This window comes from Pavona decussata, unplaced genomic scaffold, assembly GCF_977016875.1.
Source record: "Pavona decussata unplaced genomic scaffold, jaPavDecu1.1 SCAFFOLD_87, whole genome shotgun sequence".
In the NCBI taxonomy this organism is placed as follows: domain Eukaryota; kingdom Metazoa; phylum Cnidaria; class Anthozoa; order Scleractinia; family Agariciidae; genus Pavona; species Pavona decussata.
This window is the reverse complement of record NW_028145504.1, coordinates 1,203,264-1,218,295: the sequence shown is the minus strand read 5'-3', so window position 1 is coordinate 1,218,295 and position 15,032 is coordinate 1,203,264. Positions and strand designations below refer to the sequence as shown.

Sequence of the window (15,032 nt, the reverse complement as noted above, 5' to 3'; positions counted from 1 at the left end):
TTGGAAGAATTGCTGTCAAAATGCGGATTTAAGCAATAACTTGGATGTTAGTGATGTGAAAGCACAACTGAGCTAGCCAAGGTTTTGGTCAACGCAGGTTTGCTGACTTGGGTTGACCATCTGCAAGCCCCTTAAGGCTTTATTCCCATACTTTACTTCTTTGCTGCCGTTCCAATCCAAATACCTCTCAATCAGCTGGTTTAATTGTTTATTCAGCTTTGACCATCCACAATACTGATAAATTAAAACAGCAAACTGTCCCTGGCCTTTGACATTACTGATGACTTGTTTTTGTTTGGTTTTTTTTTTTTGTATATAGGACCTAACCGGAACTATGTGGTAAAACTGTTTGCAACCAACAGCAAAGGCAATGGACTTGACATCCAAACTATAATACAAACCTTGGCTGGAAAAGGTATCTGCAAATAACATACATGTAGTAACCAGCTTGGGATTTGTATGCATACAGTCATCATTAAGAAGTGATTTTGTTTTGTTTTTAGTTCTCCAAGCTGCTCTATCTCAAAATGAACTTTCTGAAACCTCTTGCTACCACATTGGGTCTTCATTTTTGGAATAATTGATTTTTGATAATTGTGAAATTAAAGGACTTTTTCGGTGGCAAAATTTGAAAACTTTGACTCTTGACATTAGCATTTCATGAAATTTAGTATTCTTGAAAAATTAGTGGGAATAAGGCTTAGCGGGAATAAGGCCAAACTTCAGTTCCCTAGAATACTTTGCTAGTCTACTTCCTATTTTCTCTCTCCTCGTAAGTTTGTGCTAGGCTATCTACAGGGCTTCTGATAATTTGCGGGGACATAAAAGTCAAATTTCGCGGGATTTTTGGAGACAAATTTGGGGAGAAAACGGCTGATTTCGCAGGAATTTTCGGGGCAAATTTCGCCAGAAAACAAAGAAGAAAGCCAAAAAGAAAGATTCCAGAAAAAACGATATATTGGAAGGATGTCAAATTCAGGGCAAGAAAAAAACCACAAAAGTTCATCCAACACAGTTCCGAAGGCAATTGTACTTGTTTCGAGCTACAAGAAAAACATAAGCTTTACCGAAACGCCCGGCCGGTTAACCTCCTTTTTCAGCTGCAATTTAGAGCCGAACACAGCAACGCAATAAATTTCTTTTCTCTCCTTGCTCTCTCGTGCTGCTTTGCAGTTTACAAGGCAAAATCGTTCGTAATCGAAGGTTCAAATCCATTTGTGAAGTCAAAACATTGTTGCACTTTAATCGTGTCCTGCACGTACGATTAAACATGTGCCTGCAATACTACAGACAGCAGTTTCCTTTCCCACTCCGTATAGTGTCACGAAAAAGTGTTCTAATTTCTTGTGCCCAGTTTTTCGCAACATTAATCTAAGAACGCCTGGTTGGTATGGTACGTTATGTTTACTCGTGGCGGTGATGAAACTTCAAGATAAATTTGCAATTTTATGGAAAGTAAACAGCCCCAGTAGCCAAGATAAGTCTCAAATATGTTGTACCAACATGTATTTGGTAGGATTTTTAACGAATTTCGCGGTATTACGCGTGTTTTTGTGAATTTCGCAGGATTCCGCGGATATACCTGAATTTCGCGGCTCCGCGACCGCGCGAAAAATCAGAAGCCCTGTATCTAGAGTTGTGAATTACGTTTAGCCATCTTTACTTTTACGCTAAGCTGTGGCATTTAAAAAATCAACAGTGCTGTAGAATTGAATCTTTCACCCACAAATTTTTTTATGTGTGTACCTGTTTTAGATATAAATTCATATTCATGTATTCCTCATTGGCATATTATGAACTCAGAACATGACCAGCTCCCAGTTGGCTTGATAGCTCAGTTGGTAGAGTACTGTACTGGCATCGCAGAGGTCATGGGTTCAAATCCCGTCCAAGCCTGAATTTTTTTCTGGTTTTTTCGCAATAGTCTGGTTGCGTATATATACTGATAAAATCTTTTCTTCTATGTAACAGTATTTATTTATCACAATGTAATCAAGGTGTTTGTTTATTTTAGAAGCACTTGAGCCTGTGAAAGGTGTGCAAGCAATTCCTCTGTCATCAACAGTAATGCGTATATCATGGAGGGATAAAATTCCCACCTCTCTGCCAATCACTTATCACGTGTACCATTTTCTTCACAATCAACTCAAGTATTGTGGAAATACAACAGAGAGGTCTATCAAGTGTGCTCAGCTGAAACCTAACACAAAATACTTGTTTTATGTGAGAAGGAATGACGAGGGAATCAATGCCACAGTCCAAAACTTCACAATTGAAGACAGTAAGTGAATTGATTTGTAGGGAGGGATTCCTGATTTTTTTTCTATTACTCATGAACCTTTATGTGTAGCAAAAAGAAAGCTATGAGTACCAGAACACATTGTATTGCCTTAAAGTTACCCGGTACCTTCAGAGGTGTCTTCAGAGGTGTCTCCCGTCCAAGCGATGTAGCGCGTCCGGTTTAAACTGTACATACCTGAACCCTTATATCAAATTAAAGCTTATAGAGCTGGCTGTCCAACTAAACCAAGAATTTTGAAATAAAATGAATTGCCGTATTTTTAGCCCTGTTTTCTCGAATAAATTTTTTTCACTTGGAGGAGCCACTTCAAAGAGCTAAAACTCAAAAGGAATTTGTTCGTTTGCCTTCAAATTTGGACAGTAGCTAGTTTAACATATAAACAATAAAAACGTGTCTGCAAATTTTTCTTTTGAAATATTTTTTCTCCGAGAGCGATTATTGTACGATTACTCCAAATTTTTTTCATCCTATTTCGAAAATGCGCTATAACTTTTCACTGCGATTGAATATGGCAAAACGCAGACACCTTTTTTTAGCGCTTTGGGTCCGGAAACTGAGGAGCAAATTAAATAAGCAAAAAACAAAATTCACTTTGACTTGAAGCTTTAAAAAGGTGATTCGGACGCTCGCAATTAGAGGTCGTGAAAAATTCGACAATTTATTTTATTTCAAAATTCTTGGTATGGTTTGATAGTCAGCTCTATAAGCTTTAATTTAATATGGGGGTTTAGGTATCTACAGTTTAAACTGGACGCACTACATCACTTAAACGCGAGACACCTCTGAAGGTATTGGGTAACCTTAATTTGTTTGTAAGGTATTGCATTTTGGTCCTGTTTTGGATTCATTGTCATTAAGTGCTGGTAGCCAGCTTTAAAAGAAACTGGCTACTGAATTTTGAGCTGCACACTTCTAAGGCTTGTAAAAGCTTAGATGTTTAACACTCATTTACTAGCTGCCTACTTCTTAATCCTAGCCATTTAATACTTGATGAGAACCCTGGGATTTGCATTGTTTTTGGCCGTTTGTTTCCTTTGCTTTGTGTCGTTCATGCTCCAGTACTCACAGAAGGGTCCTGTTAATTTCTCATTGAAGAATCTGGTTATCTTGAAGAGCATGAGCAAATTCCTCCAGTGAGTTGTCAACCATGACAATGCACCATTTGTAGTGTTAAAATGTCATACACGCTGGATGAATAAAGTATTGTCATTTAATGGATGTAAATATATGAAACATATAGTTTGAATTGCGGATGAAAGATCAATAGAAGAAAGATCCTCGCAGAAAGTATGCATCTTAAGCAGTTGTGAAAAGAAAGCTTGAAAAAAAATTCAGGCTTGAACAGGATTCAACCCATGACCTCTGCGATGCCAGTGCAGTGCCAGCTCCCAGTTAGCTTGATAGTTCAGTTGGTAGAGCACTGCATCGGCATCGCAGAGGTCAAGGGTTTGAATCTTGTTAAAGACTGAATTTTTTTCAAGCTTCCTTTTCGCTACAGCTTGAGTTGCATACTGACTGCGAGGATTTTTCTTCTATTTGAATAAAGTATTGTTTTTTTAACCTTTTAAATCCCAATATGTAAAGGGTAAAGATGATAACCTTGTATTTTCATTGTCTCGACTGTAGACAGAATACAAAAAAAAAGAAAACAAAAAACAAGCAACTAAAAAGATGTAAGTAGATTTTGGCAAAATCTATGACATCATCAGGCTAAGTTTACATGTAAATACATGTAAATACAAAGTGTCAGATGATGGCATTTTCTTGCTTTTCAATTGTTTTTTTTTTTTTTTTTGTATTGTCTACATTGGAGACAATACAAACATGCAATATAACCTTTATCCTTTACATACTGAAATTGTCAGTGGCAAATGGGTTTTGGAAGAACATCTGAAATCCCAGTATCAATGTGCATGCTCTCCTCACTGTTACCATATCTTTCTTATGGTACTAGTTGGGAGAATTTCTCTAAAATCAAATCATTAGTGACCTCTTCGTTCATTCTGATAACCTGCATGCTTGATGAAGCAGTGATCCTGTAAAGTGGGCAACACATCTGGCGATTTTATACAGCAATTGTGGCGAATTTGATCACCAATTGATGCGGACACACCTGGCAATTTTTTGCACCAATCGCGGCGATGTGGCACTTCAACCTTGTTCCCGGGCTCCATCGAGGGGCTTTTGAAAAGTCGTGATAAAATCGCCCAACTTGATTGGTTGACTTTACTGGTGATTTACAGCGATGAGCATAGAAAATCACGAGAACGGGCATACTTGGCGAATGTCAGCAAACTTGATCTCTTAAGAAGAGATTAAGCGTGCTTATTAAATCTGTGTGTTTTTCACGTGTGTATGAAATCTCTGTTTCACTGGTCTACCTATAGATTGTAACTGTGTGTCTTGAATTCTCAAGGGCCAGGTGTTCCCACGGACCTTACAGGAAACCCAAATGAACAAAACTTCACCCAGTTGACGCTACACTGGCAGCCTCCACTTGAACCCAATGGTGACATCCTTAGGTACCGCATTTATTACTCGGCAAATCCCAATGCTTCAATTGACGTCTGGAAGTCTGTATTTGCTGATGGATTGAAATTGACAAAGGAAATATCCGGTCTTCAACCTGGAGTAACATATTACTTTAGGATGCAAGCGCGCACCAAGAAAGGCTGGGGTATCTTGTCAAGAAAAAAGAAAATCTCTATGCCAACAAGTAAGTGTCACAGTTGAAATTCAATGTGGAAAGCAGATGGAAATTTTTTTGTTAAGCAGACACCCTGGTACATGAACTGCTTTCAAGTTTTCGCATGTGAGACTTGCAAATACAGTTTTGTGTAAGGGTTGGTGTGAGGGATTTCTGGTCATTTTCTTTCATGGATAAAGTTAGTTTTATTGACCATCAGTCTTCTTGGTGCCTGACCTGTAATGAAACCCAGTTTGCAGTCTGCTCATTGAAGTTGTCTGTTTATACTGAAGTTTAATTGTTAGTGAAGTTTATCTGCTGTTTGTGAAGTGTTACGACCAGTGCTCAAAGTTATCTGGCAAATTCAACTTTCGTCTCATCAAATATGTACCGGTATATTGATGGGCCCACCATTAGTAGATACCCTAATGGGACTGCATTCAAGTCCTTTCTCATGAAAGGTGCAGTGGTATTTATACAATATAATAGTTTATTTTGTTAATTTATGCAATATAATTATACTAATGTGTGGAAATTAAATGTAGCTGTGTGATTGGGACTTTGATTTAATGCCAACTTAGTTTTCAGCATGATCTCTATATTAAAAAAAAATTGATTATGTCTAGTTAAAACTATACTTTGTGGTGTGTGGTAAAAATTTTGTGCAAGTTATGCTCATTATTTTGTTTCATACTGATTGTGCATTGTTTTCTTGCACCCTGGTGATAGACATTCCAGGAGAAACAGGTTCTGCAGCAACAGGTATTAAAACCTACTTGCTCTAGTCTTTTACAACAACATATAGGAACCTAAATTGGCCAAAATACTGAGATAGAAGCGGTAAACATGCAAGTAGGAGTTGTGTAGGCCTTCCACCCCCATTTAATGTGCTTGGTCTTCGACTGCAATAACATAGTCAGGGATGTAGTTAAATTCTGAATCATTTAAGTTGTAGCTTGATTTGATCGGAATCAGAGGCAGTATCAACATTTGGGCTAAAATAATTGGCCAGAATCCCAGTGCAAATAGCTCGTGAAGAATTAACTCAGACTCACTACTGTTTTGTTGTGTGCTTGTTACTGAGATACCGGGTAGACATCACAACTCTCACTAGTGCCAGTCCTCCAAAGCGCCGTTTTCTCTTATTGAGTTTTATACATAGGAACAGGAATCCCAGAACTCTCTGCTGCAAAATTTGTGATATCCTTATTTTCTTCGTTTTTCACTGTTATTTATTCTTTACGTTTTATTGGCTGTTTGTGTGCGGTGAAGTCCTCCATTTATCGTACAAGCCATTTTCCATTTTAGTGTGCATCAATGTTTGAGTGGAATTGTGATTTCTTTGCACCTTGACGATAAAGAAGAGACATGGTTAGTGTGTAAACACAAACCAAACGTTTTTGCTTGTTTGCTTTGCAGCGTTGACCTCGCCTACTCCGGATGGACCTAATGTAGCAGCACAAACTGGTGGAGCACTGAAGAACAAGACTCTCTGGATTGTTATAGCGGCTGTTGCTGGCATTACACTCATTGCTATCATCATTATCAGTGTTATCCTGTGTAAGAAGAGGTCAGGGGATGACATACAGAGGTAAACTTCAATTTACTACATCGGCTATTGATTACTATTACAGATTGTAATGTCTTCCATTCACTAGAACTCACTGTGGTGTGAAACATACCTTGGTCAGAACTTGGGCTCATTTTTCTGGTTCAAATCCACCAAGGTTGGCCAACAAATTAGTGGTAAATGTCAGGTTGCATAAATCTGTGTGACCTGATCTTATATCAATCATTCGTTTTTCACACTTCACACTCTGCTTGTCTTGAAATACATTTGATCATCTTTTCTCAGATAAGGACGAAAAACTGTAGGCCCCGTCTCACAGTACTTTTACTTAATCTGATTCTGTGGGAACCAAAAGAACCACAAGGAACATAACAAATCTCTGACAGAGACCATCCTTAGTGTCTATCTCAAATTTACATTCACATTAGACAGTATTCATAACTCATTACTTCATTAATAATTATTGTAAACTGCGCAATGAGCAGTCTGGCTAAGTCCTCTTCATAGTGTTGTAAATTATACCCAAAAAGCCCAGAATAGAGTGAATAATAAAATATTCAATAAAGGATTATCTTGTGCAATGTGGTGTGATTTTGATTTTGATTAAATAGATAAATAAAATTTGATCATGACCTCTGCATCATACGAGAGTGTGTTGCGTCAGCTGGTGTGACATTTGCATTCCATCATGAATTTGTGACCTCTTGGTACTCGCCTTCTGTGGCCTTACGCTACCTTCTCTGGTGATGTGTGAATTATAGTTTTGCTAAAAAAAGCATTATATTATGTTGTAGAAAACCTCCAACTTACAAACAAGTTATACAGTCCAATGGCTCTACAAAGAAGAAACATAAAGAGGAGAAGCCCCCAGATCTGTGGATCAACCATGCTGACAACTTAGAATTGAAACCAGTTGAATCTGTTAATCCTGCTCCTGATGTCACTAACACAACTGCATTGATACCAAGGTATGATATTGATAGAAGAATGCCTAAAGGTTTTTCAACCAACCAACCAACCAGAATTTCTTTCCAGATCTGGTTAAAAATTATGTCATCAGTACGGAATTTTTGCAGTCGTTGATGAGACATCATTTCATGGGGAGACCTGTAGTGGCACCGCGAAACATGATCTGTTCTCTAAGGCTATTAATTTCATGAACAACTAACATTAGCAGGCTCTAAAAATATAGCAAAGTTGTGTTTCACGACGAAAATGCCCACAAACTTCAACTAACAAACTTCAAACTTCCATAATTTTCCTCTGTAAGAAGTAGTGAGTAGTTTTAATGCTGCGAACAGGGCAGAATGGTTGAAAAAATGGTTGAGAAGATTGAGTAGCTCTGTTTCTTGCGAACCGTTGGGCAGACATGTTTGTAAATTGTTATGTCAGCCTGTGAGAAAGTTCCCTTGGTGAGTTGTTTGCTCAGTTACCTGGGCAGAAATACCATGATTTGGAGCAATAAAAGCAACAACCTCCTTGCAAATCACCTTTCTGGCGCCAAGATACAAATACCGAACACTGAGTAAGCCTGTTATGTAACTTAGTCAGCAAAATGTTTTTTGCAATGAAGGGGCTTTAGTAATCATTAGATTTAGTCTCGTTTCTTGATGTTTTTATTGGTTTCACAACGAAGTAGAAGTGTTTGTTGTGCCTGTAAGCTCTGTTCAACCTGTGGCAATAAATTTAATTATTCTTGAGGGGGGGGGGGGGGGGCGGTTGTACCCTCGAATGTTTTGAGTTTCATATTTTGCTTTCGAAAGCATGTTGTAGATAAAATGTCGAGCTTTATTCTACGCCACTGTGATTATGTGACAGGAATACCGAAGAAATGAAGCCTGTGGATGATTCACCGCTGGACCATCTACTTGTTGAACATGAAAGGAGCTCATTTCTGAATGGAAGCGATGATGGTCCTGAAGATCTTGAAGACCTTCCCCCTCCGCCGATGATTGTCAGCGAAGATGATCCTTACTTTGACTACCCTGATGACAACAGGATGCCAACGCCACCCCCCTCCCCTGGAGTGTCACCCTTCAACCCTCTAAGATCGACTACTCCAGTAAATGGTAAGGCACTGTGTCCTGCTGGACGAGAGGGTTTTTGTTATGAAACATTTTGGACCTTACGAAAGCGCGCGACGGCCACGCCAACGTACGGCCCTAATTAACATTGCAGTCTTCTTAGGGCCTGTTCACATGGAGGTGGGCAACCCCGGGGTACTGGGGTGAAGTTTAAAACACTATCGCGTGGCTTGTAGTGGTTGGCAGTCATGTTGTTTTGGCGGGCTTTGGCGGAATTCAGAAATTCAAAATTCAGAATTAAAGACAAATACCCGGATGGACATCACCCCAGCTAGGCGGGTTACCCCACCTTCAGCATTCACATGGAGAAAACTCACCCCAGCTAGGCGGGTTACCCGTACCGGCTGAACGGGCAGCCCGCCTCGGTGGGGTGCTCCACATCTCATGTGAACGAGGTCAAGAAAAAAAAAAGAGATTGGTTACCCCACCGAGGCGGGGTATCTCACCTTCCCGGGGTCCCCCGCCACCATGTGAACAGGCCCTTAACATCTTTTTCTCCCTACAGTATCACTTCGTGAGTATTGTTAGAATTGTAAATATCGTTAGTATAATAAATTTGTAGTGCACATCTCTGTAAATGTTTGTTAGAATGTGGAGAATGATGGAGAAATGGGGCCAGAATTTAGAGAAGTGGAGAAAATATTAAGATTTTAAGATGATTCAAAAGTACAAGTCAAGGTAGAGAATTACTTAATGGACGACAAAACCGTTCGCTATCCGCTTGAATTACGCTTGCATGGTAGCGGACTAACTGATGGTGTGTGAAAAATGTTTATCCTCTCAATTTGTTTGTTTATTTATTTATTTATTTATTTATTTATTTATTTATTTATTTATTTATTTATTTATTAAATCGGATCCATTCTGTTAAAAATTTACGTGGTATGTCGCCTTTAACTTAAAGGGTAGTGTCAGATTGCTACAGCGTTTTGACTATTAACCGCATTTAGCTAATGTGTTTGATTTTCAGTTCATAGACCCATGTATCCTGCGACAAGCACACCCAGATATCAAAATAATAGTCTTCCACGGACTGGTTCTTGCGAAAATACACTTGATGTAGCAGATCCTCGTCCACCGCATCGATCAAGATCTTATGATCCTGACTTTGGGTTACCGAGTACAAAGGTGAGTCTCTTTTCTATTTTTATCCTTTTTATTTGCATGTGTGTGTTTCTCTCCTTTAACCATAATTCTGCATGCTGTTTGCTCTATGTAGACGTCTCGTTCCATGTAACAGTCGTCTGCAGGTCACAAAATGAAGCACAAGCAAGGCTGTAGGCGTAATTAACAATAGGGACTTTACGCAACCACGACGGCAACGCCAACGAAAACGTCACTTGAAAATACAAGTTCGTGTTACTTGTACTACTTTGCGCTTATTCCAATACGTTCAACTTCTTCAATGTGACCGAACTATCCAGTAACAGAACTGGTGGGAACGGTCTTCAAGTTAGTACAGAAAATGAAAATTTACTGTCATCTGCTCACGCTCTCCATAAAACCTTGAATTTGGGCATTTCACGTTGTTGTTTGGCCGAAGATGGGGACGAAATGTATCAAAATTTGTAATGCACGTGCACAGCATTGTTTAGCTCATTAAGCCTTTTCTTTATTGACGATTTCGTTGCCGTCGGCGTCGTGTTTGCGTAAAGTCCCTAATTACTCCACGAGCACGCGTTGAATATTGGCTCATTCACCATGGCTGCTAATCAAATCAAATCCCTGGGATTGCATTATACAATGATCCAGTTGTTGTTGTTGTTGTTGTTGTTGTTGTTGCTGTGTTTTTTTTTTTGTTTTTTTTTTTTTTTAATAAAAACAGGCTCGACGCAACCACAATCGCACGGGTAAGAACAAAAACGTGTCCTTTTCCTTGTGCTTCATGATGTTCGTGTTGTCAGTCATTTGTAATTGATACTCGGCAGAAGAACATAAGGATGGATAAGTTTGTTGCTGATATTCATGCTTATATTTACCTACAGTTTACACTGGAAGGAACCTAATGCTATTCTAGTGCTTGTGTTCGCACTCCCTTTGCTGCTAAAACCAGGCTTTATGCGTCACTGGTTCATATCGTTGTAGGAGCAGGGATGGCGCAGTGGTGAGAGCACTCGCCTCCCACCAGTGTGACCCGGGTTCGATTGCCTGTGTTGACGCCATATGTGGGTTGAGTTTGTTGTTGGTTCTTGTCCCTGATCGGAGGGTTTTTCTCCGGGTACTCCGGTTTCTTCCCTGCACAATCTACAAAAATCAACATTTTCAAATTCCAATTGGACCTGGAAATAGTGGGCGAATAGCGACCGTGGATTTGCCACTGAAATTCCTGTTTGTATTTATTATATATTCATTTATATTTATATCCAGTAAACCCGTTATTTCCTGTTACAGGTGCCAGTGTATCCAATGGTTCACCCCTTCCCAACCGCACCATCAACATTACCGAGGCCCAAGCCGCCTGTAGCTCCAGCAGATGACATTCAGTTACCTCCAGTGGGCTACAGTCGAAAGACGCCGAGAAATGGCTACTGGACGCCTCCACCAAAATACGAAGACATCTTTGCTCGACGACCAAACCCTCCTTCATCTCCGCCGAAAGATCAGGTAAAGGCAAAGTTAGCTGGAGTGTTAGACAGTTGGTGGTAGCGAACTCGGTCTTACTCCTACGGCCGTCTTAGGGAGGGTTAATCAAACGCAAGCAGTCTGATGGAGGATATAAATAAAGTTCACCTGCAATATTGCTCAAAGTTTCCTCAATGTTTCATCCTGCTGGGGAACACAGTTGTAGGTCGATGCTTTAATGTAAAAATAACTGCATGGTCTTTTGAATCTTGTTTTAGGCTGCCGTAGTAGCTGATCTTGACAAGGAAATTGCCGGCCTTGAAGGGCTAATGAGAGACCTTAATGAAATAACCGCTGGGGACTACATCTGAAAATCTAGCAAGGTACAAGCAAATCGTTCCTGTTTTTTTTTTTTTTTTTTTTTTTCAATAGATGATTTACCTTTTTAATTGTTAGTTAACGGTACAAGTCTACAGAGTATTAGGTACTTAATGATTTCCCCTGTCAAAGGAATTGTTAAATTAGCGGTATACGTCCAGAGAATTTTAGATACTTGAAGTCTAATGCCAGTCTGTGGCATGGTCAACTATCTCGCAAACGAGTTGAAGTCGTCAGATACGTACAGTCCGGTGCGCGCCGTATATATATATATTTTTTTCAAATAATGATTTGCCCTTTCAAAGGAATTGTTAACTAAAGTTAGCGGTATAAGTCTAGAGAATTTTAGGTATTTGAAGTCTAATGCCAGTCTGTGGCATGGTCAACTATCCCGCAAACGAGTTGAAGTCGTCAGATACGTACAGTGCAGTGCGCGCCGTATAGACTGGACATACCTATAAGTGAACCCAGGAAAGTTTTCAGTACTATCAAAACCGGGGATGACGTTCTGGGAGTGGCACTCGCCCCTCTCCACCAAATCTGGGAAATCATTTCTTCTTCAGATCTGATATAAAACTATGGAATGAGATACCATGCTATATCCGATTTGCAGCATTGAAGCCCCATACCCAACCGCACTGCTTGGAATGGGCAGATCACCCATCCAGGTGGAGTTGCATCGTTGCCACTTGACAATAATTTTTGGTTATGTTCAGTCGGTGCAACTTTTATTTGACCTTCTGATAGTTGCAGTTTTAAGTGGACCAAATGAGCTGAAGACCTCTTTCCTGCTGGAGATTGCAACTTTTATGTTCCCAGCGTGCCAAAGTTGAAATTAAAAACGATTATAAGTTTTACTTTTTTTCCAAACAAAAACGTAACCGCCCAAAAATGTCACCAAGTAGCTTCCTTTACTAGTTGAGCGAATTTCATCCACATACTTAAAAATACTCTCCGTGGGAATGAAGGTTTTGTCGTGTGTGGTTGTTTGATTGTTTGTTTGATGTGTGTAATCTTTTTTCTATTAACAGATCCTTATAAATTTTGCAAGCAGATGAAATAGACGTAGCAGGACAAGTATTGGTTTCTTCCTGCAGGCGTGGGCTGCATTACGGGGCTTACAAGCTAACTTCAACTTGAGCCAGTACGAGCGGCTTACACACTGTCCCACAGAGTGGATGGCACAGTGCGTGGGTTCTGTAAACTCCAGAGATAATTTTACATTTATAAGCGAGAAAAAAGGGATTTAATCATGACCTCTTAACCTTATTTTTGTACCAGAAGACTTGGCATAAGCCGATCTTCTGTTTTGTAGCAAGTAACATTTCGGAGTTGTGAACACACAAGTGTTCTTGTTAGCTTCCTTATCTTTCACAGTTTCGGCAAACAAAACGCTTATGGTCGCAGTGCTTTCTTTCATTCTACCACTGTCTATATCTTGATTTTAGCGCCAACCGACTGTGTTATTTTGTGTCAAAGATTGACTTAATTCGTTCAAATAATGAATAGATTATATAGTTATACAACTTATTTTATGTATCTATTTCGCCAAAGGGGATATATATATTTTCTAAAACGATGACTCGTCCTTCCTTCAGCAACTTTTCTCGTTTGGAAAGGTGTAGAGCTCTTCTATAATCCTGATTTTCAAGTTTAGTATACGGTGCAAACAGACTCCCCTAAACATCATTTCTTTGAAGTGTAGGAGCGATAAAGGACAAGCGGTCGTGTAGCAGTATTATAATACTGTAAATATGTCTGGTTTTTCCTTAGTAAAATGGAAGAAAGCAAAAAAAAAGTCTCTCCTCTTTTAACGTCTATATTATTTTTGTATTACCTAAATCTAATGCTACTCAGGGACCAGTGATATTATTTCGTCGTTTTCCGCCTCACGACTCAATTTGTTTAAATCCCTTGTCGAAGGACAATTTGATTAGCGAGGAAAAATTCAAGTTGTATCCCAACCAAAGAAAGTGATATCGAGACGTTTTAAGTTCGGTAGCAATGATTTAGTATTAAAAGGGTATCCAGTGAGAACTTTTGTAGTCGTTTTTTCTGGTGGAAGAAATATATTTGGTAGACTTACAACTAATAAGTAACAACTTACAGATTTAATGTCGAGAAATGTTTGAGAGCGGTGTTGGTCGCAAACTTGTACAGAAAAAAAGACTTGTATGTACCGATAATAAAATTTTGTTAAACTTTTTCATTGTTGTACTTTTGTTTTGTTTTTTTAATTCTTTTTGTAAATAGATTTCTACGAAGTGACTCAATAAGTGTGTGTATGACGATGTCAAAAGTGATTAAGTCGTGTAAAACCTGCCTAGGTCATCACTTGTGTCCAGACATGCATGCAATGGCGAATTTGGCAATTTTGACGAAATCTTGCAACACGTTTGATTGTTTTGGCAACTGTGACGAATCTGGCGAGATTTCGTCAAATTACCAAACTCGACGGATAGCTGCCAGCCAAGTTGACGGGATTGACGATTTGGCGAGATTTTGCTAAACCATAGTTAATTGAGGGACTGGTTAGGAAACCTTGCCATGAAAACAATGGTGCTGCAATTTATGTTGGAAGGGCCGCGACCGTGCACAATCTTTTGTTTTAACGTTCACACCACAGTTGAATATCTTAACGTTTCGATTGGTCAGTTGCTCCAACACATTCCAAATTCTATTGTTGTCTGTGCAGGGTCAAGGCCAAAAAGGCTAACAAAAACATTTAACAAAGTGGTTTGTCATGTTTCATAACCATTCAGCCTTTAATTAACTAGGCTAAACACATAAAAGCCAGCCAAGTTGACGATTTTGGTGAATTTGGCAAAATTTTGTCAAATTGCCAAACTTATACAAATTAGCTCTACGCATAGACGTCAACCATGTTGATGAATTTGACACTTTTGACGAATTAATGTAGCAAAATTTCGTCTAATTGCAAAACTTACAAGAAATCAGCCATGTTGACGATGTGACAAACTGATCTGAAAAACTGGGGAAAATTTCGTCAAATTGATCAAACTTCCCCCACCAGAAAAAATCCTGCATGTTAACACTTTGATACCTAAGTATGACAATATTGCTAAACCTTCTAACTCGCAGAGTCAATATATTACTCTCAAACCTTGGCCTTTGTTGAAATATCGATTCGCCGCATTCGTCGAATAGGTATCTTCTCTTGAGCTCATTCGCTCAAACCTCCACCTTCGGTGAAATATCGTCAAACTTGCCATCTTAGCTTATTCTACTGTTTGTTTTTAAGGCCATCCATGGAATCGCGCCAAAGTATTTAAGAGAACTTGTGTCGATTAAAAGACCAGGAAATTTTAATTTAAGATCCTCCTCGGATAGTTTGTTGCTTGCAACGCCAACTTATAGAAGTAGGGTTACATTAGGAGACAGATCATTCCAGGTCGCAGCTCCGGCACTTTGGAATGTATTACCGCGTGA

General features: G+C 39.3%; 1 protein-coding gene and 1 long non-coding RNA gene across 3 annotated transcripts in view; one reads left to right on the top strand and one right to left on the bottom strand.

Moving 5' to 3' along the window:
• LOC146474672 (neogenin-like) overlaps positions 1-13,791 on the top strand; it is a 31,735-nt gene extending 17,944 nt beyond the window's left edge. Inside the window, exons 12-22 of one of the 2 annotated variants that reach the window (XM_085116395.1) lie at positions 320-415; positions 2,018-2,281; positions 4,719-5,018; positions 5,718-5,750; positions 6,408-6,579; positions 7,353-7,526; positions 8,377-8,627; positions 9,613-9,770; positions 11,034-11,246; positions 11,483-11,587; positions 12,614-13,791. In XM_085116395.1, the coding sequence (XP_084972521.1) occupies positions 320-415; positions 2,018-2,281; positions 4,719-5,018; positions 5,718-5,750; positions 6,408-6,579; positions 7,353-7,526; positions 8,377-8,627; positions 9,613-9,770; positions 11,034-11,246; positions 11,483-11,575 (1,754 nt within the window). In that variant the 3' untranslated portion in view covers positions 11,576-11,587; positions 12,614-13,791. Of the gene's footprint in view, positions 1-319; positions 416-2,014; positions 2,282-4,718; positions 5,019-5,717; positions 5,751-6,407; positions 6,580-7,352; positions 7,527-8,376; positions 8,628-9,612; positions 9,771-11,033; positions 11,247-11,482; positions 11,588-12,613 lie in introns of both variants that reach the window. The other variant, XM_085116394.1, reaches the window with a different exon arrangement.
• On the bottom strand, positions 2,248-4,712 carry LOC146474673 (uncharacterized). Its single transcript, XR_014866044.1, has 3 exons — positions 4,191-4,712; positions 3,103-3,662; positions 2,248-2,389 (listed from the first exon to the last, which is right to left on the bottom strand). It is a non-coding gene; the product is annotated as an uncharacterized LOC146474673 (long non-coding RNA).
• Positions 13,792-15,032: the final 1,241 nt, after the last annotated feature.